The 16543-nt window shown below is 39.9% G+C and overlaps 1 protein-coding gene across 1 annotated transcript in view; it reads left to right on the plus strand.

Moving 5' to 3' along the window:
* tll1 (tolloid-like 1) overlaps positions 1 to 16543 on the plus strand; it is a 42585-nt gene that overhangs the window by 10277 nt on the left and 15765 nt on the right. Inside the window, exons 3-15 of the mRNA XM_079334891.1 lie at positions 7809 to 7931; positions 8113 to 8193; positions 8849 to 9022; positions 9109 to 9226; positions 10490 to 10668; positions 11178 to 11283; positions 11672 to 11796; positions 13151 to 13266; positions 13497 to 13599; positions 14253 to 14369; positions 14453 to 14598; positions 15892 to 16087; positions 16186 to 16311. Of these exons, the coding sequence (XP_079191017.1) occupies positions 7809 to 7931; positions 8113 to 8193; positions 8849 to 9022; positions 9109 to 9226; positions 10490 to 10668; positions 11178 to 11283; positions 11672 to 11796; positions 13151 to 13266; positions 13497 to 13599; positions 14253 to 14369; positions 14453 to 14598; positions 15892 to 16087; positions 16186 to 16311 (1710 nt within the window). The remainder of the gene's footprint in view (positions 1 to 7808; positions 7932 to 8112; positions 8194 to 8848; positions 9023 to 9108; positions 9227 to 10489; positions 10669 to 11177; positions 11284 to 11671; positions 11797 to 13150; positions 13267 to 13496; positions 13600 to 14252; positions 14370 to 14452; positions 14599 to 15891; positions 16088 to 16185; positions 16312 to 16543) is intronic.

Below are 16543 nucleotides of genomic sequence, written 5' to 3' on the forward strand. Positions count from 1 at the left end.
TGCACTGTACCTGATGATGCATCTTAACTGAAGATCTTACAATCTTAAACATCTTAAAATAAAAACTCTGAATGAGATTCTAAATGCCAAATGATAGCAATTGTCACTTAAATAGTTGCACTTTTTCTTTGATTAAAAAAAGCATTAACATAGAATTGATTAGGGTGCCAAGAGTGTATAAAATAACACTACACTGTTTGAACCATTTGTGAAAATGTGTATTTTTAGTGTTTATGAATTTAGAAATAACCAATATTAATAAATCTTAAGAATAATAATGATTTGTATAAGATAATAACACAAACATCCAAACTCTATTCAAGATATTCTATATATTTATATTCTATACTCTATTCAATGTGCCCATCAGATATGGGGAGATTGTGATCTAGTTCTTTATTCTAATGTTAGTGAGTCTTTTCTTAAGTTTCCAAGGTGGTGGGATGCTGGGGGCTTCAAATTATAATCTTGTCTCTCGGCAAAAAAGGCTAGTTGTGACTTGCTCACTTGGTTTTACATCATTCCAAAAATTTAGAATGAGCTTTTAGATAGTCTTATGTACAATCTCACAAAACAGGAAGCAGAAAACTGAGTGAACGTCAAAGGAAATCTGGAGTTCTGAAAGGTTCACATGATAGTTGGAAAGATTTCTTTGCGTAAGTAGACTGTTCTAGTGAAAGGAAAGACGAGATGTGTCTCATCTCTGAGATCAACATAACAACTTTATTATTATTATATATATATATACTATATTATTATTATTTATTCGTTATAAATCCCTCCATTAAACTCTTTACTCTTCGTCCTCCAGTGAGGGGTTTGTGGTTCAACACAAACTTCAAACCTGTAAGAAATAATAAACACCACTGTCCGTTACCTTTAATTCATATCATGTTTGTTCATGTAAGAGCACACGGCCACGACACGCTCATGATTATACTGAGTCCCAAATGTTTCATGTGACCTGCTGTGGAAAAATGTCCCTGTCAGTAATATGATTAGGATGGTTTGTTTGTCACATGATAAAACATTAGCCACTTTGTAAGCTATGAAAGCAGTGTAATAAAATATAACCTTTAAAAGAGAGACTTTATATAGAGACAGAAACAAATAACCTCATCCAAGCAATAAAAAACAAATTAATTAACGCATTAATGGTTGTACAAGCAATACAAGGAAATTGAGGCTATAAGCAGAGTTAAAGCAATTAGAGGAAAAATAGGAAATAAAATCTTTAAAATAAAGAGGAGATAGAAATGTGATTTGATAGAAATGTGTTGCTTGTTCTTATTCTTCACCTTACTGCTCTGCCATCTGTTTTAAGCTGTGTACATACATGAAGAAACTTTGACTATCCTTTTCAGGGAACAAAAATTCCCACTGTACACACAGTGATGTGTCAAAGTATGTATGAGTATTTTGATTTTTGTCAGTGTCTTGGACTGTGTTTAAGCCTGCAGAAACATATGATTTGTGTGTGTGTGTGTGTGTGTGTGTGTGTGTGTGTGTGTGTGTGTGTTCTTGTGTTTACAGTGTGTTTGAACTCACTGACATCACAGACACATAATGCTCGACCCTGCACTTGCACACTGAACATCTGTTTGAGAAAACACAATCAGCCGAGCTTGTCTGGAAAATTGAAAATGTGAAATTATCACGGTTTCAATTAAATGTCCTTCTTCTGTCACACACGTATAAACCTTTAGCTCTTTTGTTCTTGATTATTTCATATTGTCACAGAGGAAGAGATAATCCCCACCTTTCTCTCTCTCTCTCTCTCTCTCTCTCTCTCTCTCTCTCTCTCTCTCTCTCTCTCTCTCTCTCTCTCTCTCTCTCCCACTGACATGCATTCTTGCAGGAGGGTGGGGGTGTGATCTTTGTAAGCTTGGACTGAGCTTCGACATTTTTTCCTCCTGAAAGCACATTTCTGACCCGTGACATTACTGACTCCAGCATCTCTGCACATTGCAAACTTACATCACTGTGAAAGTGCACTTTATTTTTCCACCTTAAACACTCACTAATTTGTTTAAAGTGCAGCTTAGTGATGCCTTGTTTTCTCTACAAAAGACTTTGGTGTCTGTGGTGTGCTCGGTGTCAAAGTATTGATGGGTTCCAACACAAGCATTGCATCAAAACCTACAAAGATAGTTTACTATTTTAGTGTTTCTATTTTCCTCTGTCATGATGCTTTTGATGTATTGTGTGAAAATGTTGCGATATAAATAACCTTGCCTACCTTGGTTTGTTTGCCGTAACAATGAAGGTTTCCAGGACCTAAAAAACATACCATTGGACTTATAATAATTTCAATGTTTTCAGCTTTTGTTTAGCTGCTATCTATTTTAATGACTGCTACACAACATTGATTGAACCTATAGCCTATTAATAAAGGCTCTCATATCTTCTGAAATACCCAAATGCTAATTGGGTATCAATTCAACTCACTTAAAATCCCAAAGTCTGAAATAAATAACACAGCTACTGAATGAAATCATAAAATGACCTTACTGTGACATCAGACATTCAGGAAACATGCAATCTTAGAAGGTGGTTTTAAAGCACCTCCACACAGCTGTTATGAACACCCCTCTGTTTACCAGGCAAAGCAAACCCAACAGGTGTTGCAGCGATGGAAGTGAGCAAGCTAACTGGTTCAGATATAACTGATTCTATTTGACCTTTAAAGCCTTGGCATGTTTCTAATAAGTTATTAAGGTTTTTGGTTTGAACAGTCGTTTAAATGGAATTTGTCATTTTCTCTGTAACAAGCAGAGTGAGGAGATGAATTTAAATAAATACAAAACTGAAAGCTATTAAGCTCAGAACTTTTAATATTTTTTAATTAGAACCTGGAACCAGGGGAGAATTGTTTTTACCTATTTTACTTAAAAAAAATAACAAGGTACTAAGTTTAGTGGAAGGTTATTAACTTGTGCTGACGTTCCTCTTGACACGGTTAACATATTTGAATTAAGATGGAAGCTTGAACCAGACTTTCAATTACAAAAGATAATGGAAACAAGATATTTCACAAGTTGTGATATGAGTATATGAGTCTTGTTCATTAAGGCTGAAAAACCTGCCAGTATACACTGCGTTCACACTGCAGCACCTGGCATCACCCACAAAGGGTTCATTTGGATCAAGCAGCTCGCACAATGATTACTTTTGGAGAAAATCCTCAAACAATACCGAGATAATCTCTGTTTAATATTGCAGCACGTTCACAGTCAAAGCTCCATACACTATAATAATATCACTAAAAAGGAAGTGCTCATACTTGCACATGTTCATACACATGCACAGGCTCCATCCTAAACCACCTGCAGTGTGACCTTATATTTGCTTAATGAGGAGCTTTGTGAGATGTGTTTGTGTTAGATTCACCCCAGTGCCTACAGCATGAGAGCACAACTCAGCAGTGCACAATTCTCTGCTGTATTGCATTGTAGTGTTAAATGTCAAGGGAACATTTGAGTCCCTGCTTAGAGCAACATGAATATGAGAATATTTGAATGGAAAGAAAAACAACACTTTCTCAGGTGTAAAGTCACATTTTGAAAGATAATTTGAGCTAGTTAGTGCAGGCCAATCAAGTGGCTCCTAAACTATTTAACGAAGTCTTTAAGGTCCTTGCTAATGGGCCTTTCCCAAACTGTGCCTACAACTTTGGAAGTGCCAAATAGGCTAAAATATCTCCATGTCCCGCAGAAAACCCTTCTGTATAATGAGGAAGGTCTATGCCAAATTCAATAAAACTACCCCATAATCACACCTCCTCAAACCTTAACATCTGACATTTTGCATGTAACAGATAGGGCCTCTACAGTTGGGCTAAAAAGAGCTGAGGGTGTGACTCCAGTAAAAGAATCACAGCGGCTGAGCTTCCGTTTACAATTGATTATCAAAGAGGAATGTGGTATATCTCAAAGAATAAAGACAGCGCCATGCAGCTCAACAGCCACCAGACAATCTGAGATCAACTTGCAAGAGAGACAAATGTTTTTCTTAAAGGGCCAGTGACTGACCAACCAAGTCTGAAGTACACAACCTTCAGTTCTAGGATGGAAAATGTATGAAACAATAATGTTTCAGACAAGAAATAATAATATTCTGGGTAGCAGACACTATTACCACACTTAAGTCCTCCTACAACAAGAGACTTTCTACAGTGCGTGCTGGTAAGTAGAGTTCTTGCACCCGCTGAACCCTGCATGGTATATGAGTCAGACATGATGGGGAAGCCTGATAGATCACTCCAAAGAATGTTCCGACAAGCTTCTCTGTAATTGTCTTTGTAAGTTGATTTGATCTGTTTGTTGGCAAACATAGCACACAGTCATGGGTCCCATGTTAACTGTTGTTGCACCGAGACAAATTCCTTGTATGTGTAAATGTACGTGGCAATAAAAAATGATTCTGATTCTGGGTCACATGTGGTCTGTTTGTAGATGCTGGGCTGTGGTACATTAATACTGAAATATAGACCTGGACTAAGTTGTTCAGAAATTATTAATAGAAATTTCTGCATGAAGATAAGCTGAAAAAGAAAACTCACAAAAGAAAACACACACACACACACACACACACACACACACACACACACACACACAGGAACACAAAGCCACTGCAGGGTGTTTCTTTGACATTTTTTATTGAGCTGCAAAGTAAACTTTTGGAGAGCCGACATTAGTCCTGAGAAGTTGATCAATACAACACAAGTCAGTCTGCTCTCTCTTCAAACGACCAGCACGGTAGGAGGTGCTGGATGCATGTGAGGGATGTCTGCCTCTCAGTTTGTGTTTGGTGCATTATCCTTGTGTGTATGCACGTCTGCCCGTGTGCTGCTGTGCGTGTGTGTGTGTGTGTGTGTGTGTGTGTGTGTGTGTTTGCTGCAGTGCCCCTGCTGAAGGGCGAACAGTAAGGCCCTGGTCAGCATGATGTAGGTCTCCTGGGGCATCCTGGGGTTTTTGGGATCGATACTTCTCCTCCTGCAACTCCCTGCATCTCTGTCTTCATCCCCTCTCACCCACTGGTTTGACTTTGAGCTATTTATGGAATCTCTATGGATTAACAAGACCCCAACAATCAATGGGATAAACTTACTATAACGGTAATCCTGCTTTGTATCTCTGCTTGTGACATCTTTCTGATGTCTCAAACACACACACACACACACACACACACACACACACACACACACACACACACACACACACACACACACACACACACACACACACATCAAATTGAAACAAAATCAAGAGAATCTTGTGTCAAATTGTGATGCAGTATGTATGATCTGCATTTATGAGAATTACTACAGACAAGATTGAAGTAGATTTTTTGCTCCCATTTGGTAGTTTGATGGAGTTTTTTAATTGACTGGAAAAAATGCGTAACCCAAAGTGTCATTTGATTGTCAAATAGATATTTATACCAGCTGCTTTTAATACCACATCTTAGAATAACAACTAGTGTAATTGTGTTACTTTTAAGCTTTATTTGGCAAAGCCACAATGACATCAACCTCTTTAGAATCAAATTAAACCCTTTTATAACAACACATTTCTCTGTGTAACTTTCCAACTCACTCACTCACTTCTAAATTAAGCTATTTAAAGTGCATCAAAAAAAGTTCTCCAGCAGTGATATGAGTCACAACATTTATTGGGACATTTAACAGATAATCAAATAAATGACAAGAACTGATGAGAACGCTTTAGATTTAAAGACAATGTAGAGAGACCTTTTTTAACGAGGAAAAAAGTGAAATATTCTATTGGATGTCAAATATGACGGCGGTTCTTTTGAGGCTAGCTTTGGACAACTGGTTGTCAATGACATTTGAATCAAATTAAAATGAAAATCTAATATTATGCAACAGTTTGTTCTGACCAAGCAATCTGATCCTAGGAGAGGCTTCCATGAGTGCTCATATAGATAACAGCATCAGTGGCTTTCGTGCCACCTGATTCAAGTTTTCACTCACATTCTTTAAACGTTTGCTCATAACACTGTGCTCTATCGTGTTCATCATCAGCCCAAATCCTCAAAACACTCTACCACACTATAAAGCAGATGGTCTTGTTTAGTCTCGATTGGCATTGATAGCTACAACATCATTCAACTTAATGATAACTTTAAGACTAAATGTAGAATATAGTAGATTGATAATAGCAGCTCTACCCTTTACATCAAACGTTTTATCACCAACATATCATTCAGCACAATTGAACAGGTCACACTCCATCTCTCGATCTGATATTGTGATTTGTAAACCATCTGTGGTCATTGTGGTTTTAGCTCCTCACTGTAACAATAGCCCAGAGTTGAGCACAATGGCATGCTGACCCCCTGTTTCCTTTAGTGGCAATCCTGATTAGCTAAGTGACAAGCTTCTCCCATGCCATTGTTAATGTATTAGTGTCTTAAAGCCCCTAGGAGAGCAGTAACTGCACTCAGCTAATCATTTAGAGATGGTTATCAAGTAGAAGTTCATTGTTTAGGGCTGGAGGATTTACTTTAGATAGAGGAGAGGGAGTGAGAGAGAAAGGGGGGAAACAGGGGGAACTGAGGATCCAAAATGTTCTCAGAGGTACATGATAGAAGCACAGACATATCTTATGTTTCAGTGATACAACCAAGCAGCAACCTCTGTTGTTGGAAAATGAAGCCAAAGCCGTAGTGCATCGAGTGTCTACTTGAGGCTGGCTGCAGACGCCCCATCAGTCACATAATGTACACTCCAGTGTTCAAAAACGCCAGTCTGCGCCTGTCCTGCCTGGTTTGGACACCTCAGTCCGGACGCTCTGCTAATTGTGCTGATATACAAACCTGTCCTCCACAAAACACGACTCCACTGGTCGTTTGTGCAAGCGTCAAATTACAACCCATATTTACGTTTTAGAGTCAAGCGACATCTGGCGGACGTATTAATAACAATCTGGTGAATGTGTGTTCGTCAACGAATGACGTTTGACCCCTAACCCTAACACCGCCCTCAAAAGAATACTTAATTACCACTTACCTTGGTAAGCACATCAAGCAGTGTGACGGTGCTGGGTGACGATTTACTGGCATTTCTCCGTTCGCCAGTAGGGGGCGCTAATAGGAAACACTCCTATGGGTCGTATTACGTGACAGACGACCTATACCAGGGGTGGCCAACCCTGGCCCTCGAGAGCCACAATCCTGCATGTTTTAGATGTCTCCCTCTTCCAACACACCTGATTCAAATGATTATCTCATCATCAAGCTCTGCAGAAGCCTGATAACAATCCTGATCATTTGAATCAGGTGTGTTGGAAGAGGGAGACATCTAAAACATGCAGGATTGTGGCTCTCGAGGACCAGGGTTGGCTACCCCTGACCTATACGGTCATATAGGTTGGAGGACTTGTTGTGATATACCATATTCCTTTCACTGGCACATTTTGCCGATTATATTGACTGACTGATACATTGATCAGGCTCTGATATCGAATTGTAGAATCTGTTTAGACATGCAGAATGAAATGCTGGAGGTGGGGGGGGGGGGGGGGGGGGGTTGGGGATTTTGTCTGCTGAAAGCTTAAGGCAGATTGTGGTAAAGTGAGGGAGAAAAGGAGGGTGTGAGGATGAGGACAAGAGACCCTGGAGTGGTGTGAGTCGGCAGGAAGAAGGAGGGAAAGAGTGAAACTACAACTACTCAGGATTTGTTAAAAAAAAAAAAAAGGAACTTGATCTGGGGAAGAAGATGATGATAATGTTATTAGCTCACCTGCTAAGTCTGCATACAGCTAATGTTTTCTCTTTACTTGCAGCTGTGTTCTGGGGCGACATTGCTTTAGACGAGGAGGACCTGCGCATGTTTCAGATCGACAGGACGATAGACCTGACAGAGCACACACACATGCGCACACACTCCCGGCAGGGGCACACATCTGGTAAGTGGACTCAACGTCTCACTCTCACTCAGTAATCATCATGTACCGCTTTCTCTCACGTTTCCTCTGAAACCCTCTCATAAGCAGCTTCGATAGGAAGGAAGTGGAAGGGGCCGCATGAGGATATCAGCATTTATTGTGTATTGTTTGTGTTTTGATTCTTGGCTTTGGTGTGTGTCAGGTGGCCTGGAGGAACATCAAGTTGCAAAGAAGAGAGGATCATTATATCTGCTGCTAGAGAGAATACGCAGGTTTGGCTTTGGTAAGGAACTAAAACATCATTCCAATGAAAGTAGATAAGGCCGATAAGTTACAAATCTGTAATGCTAAACTTTGTTGCACACATGCATCAGAACCCTCTTAGATGTATGCATCTCACAGCGGAAACTGTTTACCAACTTCTCATTAAATACTAAGTGAACTCAAATCCTGCTGTGCAAGCAGCTTTTGAACTGCTTCTAAATACAATCAAGAACAGGTTTGCTTGCTGTTTTCCACAGTTACCTTAAAGAGTTTGACCAAGATCAGTCAACTGTTCAGTGTGATAGAAGAACATTTGAAGTATTATTACTATTTATGCTTTTAGTGCAGAGACAGGTCAGTGTATAGAGTTGGTAAACAGGGAGAGAGTGGAGTGGCGAATGAGATGCAGGGCGGCTGTGGCTCAGTTGGTAGAGTTGGTTGTTGCTTAATCAGAAGGTCAAATGTGTGCGATAGAACGTAACTATATTCTCTGAGATTTATTTTCCTCTCATCTGAGATTTTACTCTGAAAGGTCACATATAAAAAGAAACATTGTGATCCATTTATGGACTGAAACCGTATGTGTGATAGACCTGTATTTACTCTGTTGGAAGACACACATCATAATCAAAGCAAAGGTAGATTTGAATGTTTCTCTCCCCTTTCTTTGTCAGAATACCTCCCGAAGAACTCAAGCAAAGGATCCCCAGGTCCCAAGAGCCAAACAGGGAAAGGTGGGAAGACTGGAAACGTGGTAAAAAGCCGTATTCCCCGAGCTGCCACATCGAGAGCGGAGAGAATTTGGCCTGGAGGAGTCATTCCCTACGTCATAGGAGGAAACTTCACTGGTAAGCGAGTCCGCTAGACACTGCTAAAAAATGAAACAGTCGGATGTGTGAGTGTGAAACAGTAGGATGTGAAATGTGTGTTTCAGGTAGTCAGAGGGCCATGTTTAAACAGGCCATGCGTCACTGGGAGAAACAGACGTGTGTGACGTTTATTGAGAAGACGGATGAGGAAAGCTACATCGTGTTCACCTACAGACCCTGTGGGTGAGTGTGTTGAACCTCCAAGCGTTTGTGTGATTGCGTGTGGGTGTGTATGTGTGTGCCTAGAGTGCAGCAGTGACCTTGTCACAGCGAGAGACGATACGGTCACTCAACAATGGCTCCACTTTCCTTCCTGTCCTGCTCCTGTTTCCCCATCCTTCCAGTCACACTGCAGACTCTAAGTTTTTGTATGTAAGGGCAGTTTCTTTTTTGTTCATAGTCTGCAGAAGTGCATTGTTCTGTGGAGTGGCAGCACGGTGGGGTCATATTGTGTTTGTACAGTGGTTACAATTTACTGACTGGTTTAGGTTGTAAGGTTTAAGAGCAGCCTGAACCTTGGCTTTATCTCTTTGTACGGATATTGGTTAGTAACAAATTGCAGAAATTTATAGTTTAAGTATTTTTTTTTCTGTTTCCACTTTTTTATTTCTTAGTATTTCCTGTTCCATTAAGCACCTGTTGAACTGTTTCTATTAATACCTTCATTTGTTCTTGTTAATGATCAACGATCATCTCAGCAAACTCACCGCCCTGTTGAGCTCTGAAAAAAAATCCATTTAGAAATCAGATTTTTAAATGGAGTTTAGTGTGAGAGCTGCATGTGAACCGATGATAGCAGTTGTCTCGTGTCCTGTCATAGGCTGGCTGCATCAGAGATTAGACACTTTAATCTGATGTATAAATACCCTCAGCTTGGATTGACATCCTGCAGGCCAGTAAGATAAAAAGACAGATATGTGTAGAAATAAAAGTCATGATTTAGAGAAGAACTACAGTTTGAGCGTGGCATTTATTGTCGGTGTGGTATTGGTGCCTAAACTGTTGCTTTAAATACAAAAAAAAACCCCCAACCTCTATCTACTCCAGTCACTCCTGATCCTCGCCCTGCAATTATCTAGCTGGATAACTTTAATCAGATTTGTTAGCCTGGCACGGATGTCTCAGCTAAACAGAAAAAAGGGCTGAGTGCGTGTTTCTGTGTGTGTGTGTTTTTCTATGAACAGCGGAGTGTGAAGTCTCACAGCTTACTCAGTTTGACTATGAAACTGCAGCGTTATCAGAGAGTTGTGTGTCAATAAATCCTACTGCTTTTCCTCTGGTGGACGTAGTACAGGGCAGGAAATCCTGAAAACAGTGTGCCGTTGTGTGCGTGTGTGTGTGTGTGTGGGGGGGTTGTTAATACAGTACTGCTGATGCCAAATATGTAGTAAGAAAAAAAAAATATGCCTATCTCACTGCTATCAACGTCCTGCTTATCCTTATTAGGTGTTGTTCCTATGTGGGTCGTCGTGGAAACGGGCCCCAAGCCATATCTATAGGCAAGAACTGTGACAAGTTTGGCATTGTGGTGCACGAATTGGGTCACGTCATTGGATTTTGGCACGAGCACACACGGCCTGACCGTGATGATCATGTGACCATCATCCGGGACAACATTCAGCCAGGTGAGACTTAGTACCCATAATGCATCTGGGTCTATTTGAAGTCCTTTTCAGGGTTGCTTTTCTGGCTGGAGACAAATGAATGCAATTTGTTTGAACCACCTCAGACACCTAAACCATCTCTTTGCCACACAAACACTGCAGTCAATCAATTGAACTGTATCTGCACAGAACTTTTCATATAATTATAATGTCGCTCAAACTGCTTCACATAAGAACGAATCAATAAGCAACAATATGAATCAAGATTTCTTTGCACAAAGCAATCAAACAGGTGATTAATCGAATCATTTGGCACTTGAACAGTGTGTTTTTCAGAAAAATATTTATTATTGCTGCACCAGTGTAGAAAATGTCCTTTAAATGCCACGTCTATGCAGCCTTTATCATTTGAATGATGTAAATGCATGTGATTTTAAATGTAATAAAACACGTAAGACAAAAATGCTGCTGCTCAGCCTGTTTGTAAATGCACATTTGTTTTTGTTTTTTATCATATGTGTGATTTTCAGGCCAGGAATATAACTTTCTCAAGATGGAGCCGGGAGAGGTCAACTCTCTGGGGGAGCCATATGATTTTGACAGCATCATGCACTACGCCAGGAATACCTTCTCACGGTAACCACCGACACAATCTCATCCATTGACTTGTGTTGAGTCTACAGAATAAATCAGTTACGCAAGTGGCAAAAACCGACTTTTTCATTTCCAATGTCTGTTCTGAGGAGTTACTAAAGGAGAAACATGAAATTACTACCCACCATTGCAATAAAACAAACAATATGTTTTCACGTTAGACTCCTATCATGTCAATCTTTTTGACAGTGAGAGTGATCGCTGGTTTCCACATATGAGACAACACATTTCTCCACCTTTGTGGGGTCATTAGGTCATTCTGCTCTCAGCACATAACTTATAATGAGCTATTTTCAGGAAAAATGCATGTTGAAACCTTTTATTTGATTTCCTAGAAATGTGTGTTAAGTCTCTTCTCTACTCCCTGCAGGGGGATGTTCCTCGACACCATCCTTCCATCCAGAGATGAAAACGGGGTCAGGCCTGCTATCGGCCAGCGAACCAGGCTTAGTAAAGGAGACATTGCACAGGCAAGGAAGCTGTATAGATGTCCAGGTACTGATATATTTACTATGAAACCACAGTGTGAATAGCAATGTGCATGTGTGTGTTGTTGAAGCAAAAGATGACATCTGTTTACTGTCGTAAAATTAACCCACCCCTTTACTCTCCAAGGCATTGAGTGAAATTGAGTAATATGTTTTTCCATGTGATGCTTCCCTCTCTGTCTTCGAGTCTCACCCACATAAAAACCCTCCTTTCCTTAGTTCCTGCACACACCCGTGCTGCTTTGGCTGTCACTAGTGTCCCTGTTGTATAGTTCTGACGTGATCTGGATCATATGGCGATGTTGCAAATGTTCATTACTAAAAATGGTACCACCCCTTTTTGGCACACGCACTTACACTAACAACCACCAAGACGAGTTCACACTTTAGGTCACTGTGTGTGCATGATGTATTTTATCTGAGACAAACAGATCGGATAAAACCACCAAAGTGTTTGTTGCATCATATTGTTATGCATGTATTCAATTATTTTCTGCTTCTTTATTTATTTCAAACGGTGTATTAGTTTCATATAATTGATGTATGGCAGTAATTTACTAATTTAAATAAAACAATAAACAACACTAAGTATATAATAATACTACATTTATTTTGGTGCTGGAGCAGCAACATGACTATTTGCATGTCCCAGCTGGAAATAGAGACAACTTCAACCTTATAAGGTCATATTTGAGGGATACCATATTCACTGACAGATGAACAGAGCCCCGGGGCATTGTGGGGGAAAACAGCATGCATGATGGGATAGGAGGGGCACATTTGGCTAACCTCCTTTTGCGAGGGAGCAACGGCGTAAACCTCAGAATAAAGAACAAAGAGAGCAATATTGTCTGAACATTTTAACTCTAATCCACACACAGCTGTAACAGATTTTCTTACTCTTTTCGTCTTAAAATCTGTTAATGTTTCAGTAAATGACTCTTCTTCAAGGGAATCCTAAATGTTGCTTTGTGACTGTGGTGGGAACTCTAATGTATAGTCACACAATACACGTTTGCTGCTTTAAACATGCAAATCTGAAAGAAGCCAAAAGCAACATGAAATGTGAGTTTGTTTGAGTGGGTTACTTTAATCCCTTTACTGTTTTCTGTATCATAAATACACGTCATAACAGTTTAAACTGTGTAGAAGCTGTTGTTTTCACAAAATATGTTGCACATTTATTTCAGTAAAGAGGCAATAGAAGATTGAGAGTAAAATTGAATTTAAAAGCCATGTGTTCTTGATAATGTACAGATCATAAGTATCAGTAAGCAGCTGAGTGGGTGATGCTTGACAGAGGGACTAACCACATAAACATGTCTGTGTGTTTTGTATGCATGTGTTTGTGTACGTTGCAGCTTGTGGTGAGACGCTCCAAGAGTCAACAGGCAACTTCTCATCTCCTGGTTACCCCAACGGATACCCATCATACACACACTGTGTGTGGAGAATATCTGTTACACCTGGAGAAAAGGTGAACACACACACACACACACACACACACACACTCACACACACACACACACACACACACACACACAGAGAGCGTTCAGCAGCAGAACGCTCTCTCTCTTAATATGAATGCGAAAAGACAAAAAGACTGCATATTGATTATCTTCTAACACACCTCAAATGCCCTCTGAAGTAAAAACATCTATTTTAGAAGTATCAAATGTTTATTGAATATTATTTTGTCCCCTTCAGATAGTTCTGAACTTCACCACTATGGATCTGTATAAAAGCAGTCTGTGTTGGTATGACTACATTGAGGTTCGGGATGGATACTGGAGGAAAGCTCCACTGCTCGGTAAGATCAGGCAGCAGTCAGCCAGTGTTGAGCTGAAGCTGGACCGAAACTGGTTTACTAGTTACCCGCTAATAAACACAGACAGACATTTGGACCTTTTCTTTTATCCAGGTTCCTTCTTTTTTATGTATGTATGTATGTATGTATGTATGTATGTATGTATGTATGTATGTATGTATGTATGTATGTATGTATGTATGTATGTATGTATGTATGTATGTATGTATGTATGTATGTATGTGTGTATGTGTGTATATATATGTGTAAATATAAACTATCATGATAGCTTTAGGACAATCATTTTTCCTTCATTTTTCAGAGCATTCCACATGGTTGTGGAAGTGTGCAGGTTTAGTGCCACAGTTTACACATGTTCCTTGAGCTGTGTGAATAATCAGGCAGAACATTAAAAGTTATTGTTCTTGTTTGAACCTCTGACTAAAATTAGCACCACATGTTCAGGCTGATATTAGAACCACATCATCAGGGTATGTAAGCAATTCCTTCCAGCGAGCTGTGGAAGCTCTTGAATGACAACTGTTTTACTTGGACACTCTTTCCTTGTAGTTAAAAGTCTGAATTAATTCAACAATCACTGCATGATTAAAGTTATGATTCTTACAGGTTTGGTCTCTATGTGTGTGTTTTAACAGGCAGGTTTTGTGGCGATAAAGTTCCTGACGTGTTGATCTCTACTGACAGCAGGATGTGGATTGAGTTCCGCAGTAGCAGTAACTGGGTGGGAAAAGGCTTTGCTGCCATTTATGAAGGTAACTCCATTGCCTGCAAATGAAACACACACAAAAATAAACAAATATATGAATAGATTTTTAGATGTTTTTCTGCTGTGCAGCGATCTGTGGAGGTGAAATCTCCAAAGACTCAGGACAGATTCAGTCTCCAAACTATCCCGATGACTACAGACCTTCTAAAGAGTGTGTGTGGAGGATCACCGTGTCCGAGGGCTACAACGTCGGACTCAGCTTTCAAGCTTTTGAGGTGACTCACTGTGTGTGTGTGTGTGTGTGTGTGTGTGTGTGTTTGTATGTGGTGTGTGTTTGTGTGTGGTGTGTGTGTTTTGCTGTCTTTTACCCCTTCTGTCCATGTGTGTGTGCCCAGGAATGTCTGGGTCAAATTTCACGCTCTTATAGCTTCTTGGAAGTTAATAACTGTGGTGTGGGGTGTGTGCGTGTGTGTGTGTGTGTGTGTGTGTGTGTGTGTGTGTGTGTGTGTGTACACAAAGCCCTTTTGGATTAGTTAGAATGCAATAAAAATGTCATTGTGCTAAATGACTCAATCTGTGCCTAACCAACTTTACACACACTATGTCAAAGATCTTTACACGATCTTCACACAGGAGCTAAAATCCACCTCCTTTACAATCGACACACCTTGTGTTGTTTATGCAATTATTTGTCTGCTTGACATACTCTAAAAGAATCATTTCAAAGATAAGAATGAATTTTTAGTTTGTTGGATTTTTTCGACTCCAACCAATGTTAGTCTTTCATTGTGACAAAAAACAGTCATTTCTTTTCTAAAAGAGGCATACAAACCAAAGTGTGTGCAGGGAATGATTAACCAGTCATCTTTCAGAACCCAAAACTAAAATGTTAAGAGTTGTAGACATGACGTTAATTTCACATAAACTGCATGTCGTCTCAATATTGCCTGTCACAGAGTTTTGTTTTAACTTCCTTTAGCTCAGCTCTAAAAAAAACCCCAGATCAAATCAACATTAATTGCATCAGCTATCAACTGATGAGAATTTAACCTTTAGAAGCAAGGTTGTTTTTTTTGGGTCTTATGGTGATGCCAATTGGGACAAAAAAGATCCTCCAGCTAAAACTTCCTTTAACCCGTGTGGAACATTGTTTAAAATCAGGCTTCAACTTGAGAGGCGAGAAAAGAGTTTCGATTACCAACAGAAACTACTGTCGTTATAGTAAAGAAAGAAATATTTGCCCTATACCCTCAACAGAAATAAAAGACTGACAACAACTTACTAATTATAACAACTCTTCACAATACTGCCTGATTTCCATTAAACCATTGATTCTCACCCCGTTGAGATCTTTGAACCCCAGGTCGGAAACCAATGGGATGAATTTTATTTAAATTTACAGTAAGCATTTCATCAGAAAATCTTGAGCGGGGAAAAGAGGAAGAAATGTTTAGCCACTAATGAAGTCTGTTGTACCACAGAGTTACTTAATCGTTACTGCTTATACTCACAGTAGTGTTATGTATCTCTCTGTGTGCTTAAGTATAACTAGATATATATTTTTGCAGATTGAGAGACACGACAGCTGTGCCTACGACTACCTAGAAGTCAGAGATGGCCCTCTGGAGACGAGCCCTCTTATTGGTCGATTCTGTGGCTATGACAAACCTGAGGATGTGCGCTCAACCTCACACACACTGTGGATGAAGTTTGTTTCAGATGGGACGGTCAACAAGGCTGGCTTTGCTGCAAACTTTTTCAAAGGTGTGTGTGTGTCAGTTGATTTTGTTTTTTTCACATTACTTTTTAACCAGAACATTGTTTCGTGTGTGCGTATGTGCTCTGACGTGCATGTTTTCCAGAGGAGGATGAGTGTGCCAAGCCAGACAATGGTGGATGTGAACAGAGGTGTGTAAACACTCTCGGCAGCTTCAAGTGTGCCTGTGACCCGGGTTATGAACTAGCTCCTGACAAGAAGAGCTGTGAAGGTAACTGTGTGCTGGGATCAGTGTTGTTTGTACATTCCTTTGTACCAAGCTGTGTGTTTCTGTAGGATATGACTGTTACTCATCAGAAAAAAAACATCCGAACAGCCTCCATCAACAGGAAAAAACATCCCTCGGACACAAAGCCACATGCTTCGCTGTTTCAATCCCATAAAGGCTGTGAAGGTCCTTTAATCCCACATAATAAAGTAACTACCTGTTATGACCCACATAC

This window comes from Symphodus melops (assembly GCF_947650265.1).
Source record: "Symphodus melops genome assembly, chromosome: 2".
Taxonomy (NCBI): domain Eukaryota; kingdom Metazoa; phylum Chordata; class Actinopteri; order Labriformes; family Labridae; genus Symphodus; species Symphodus melops.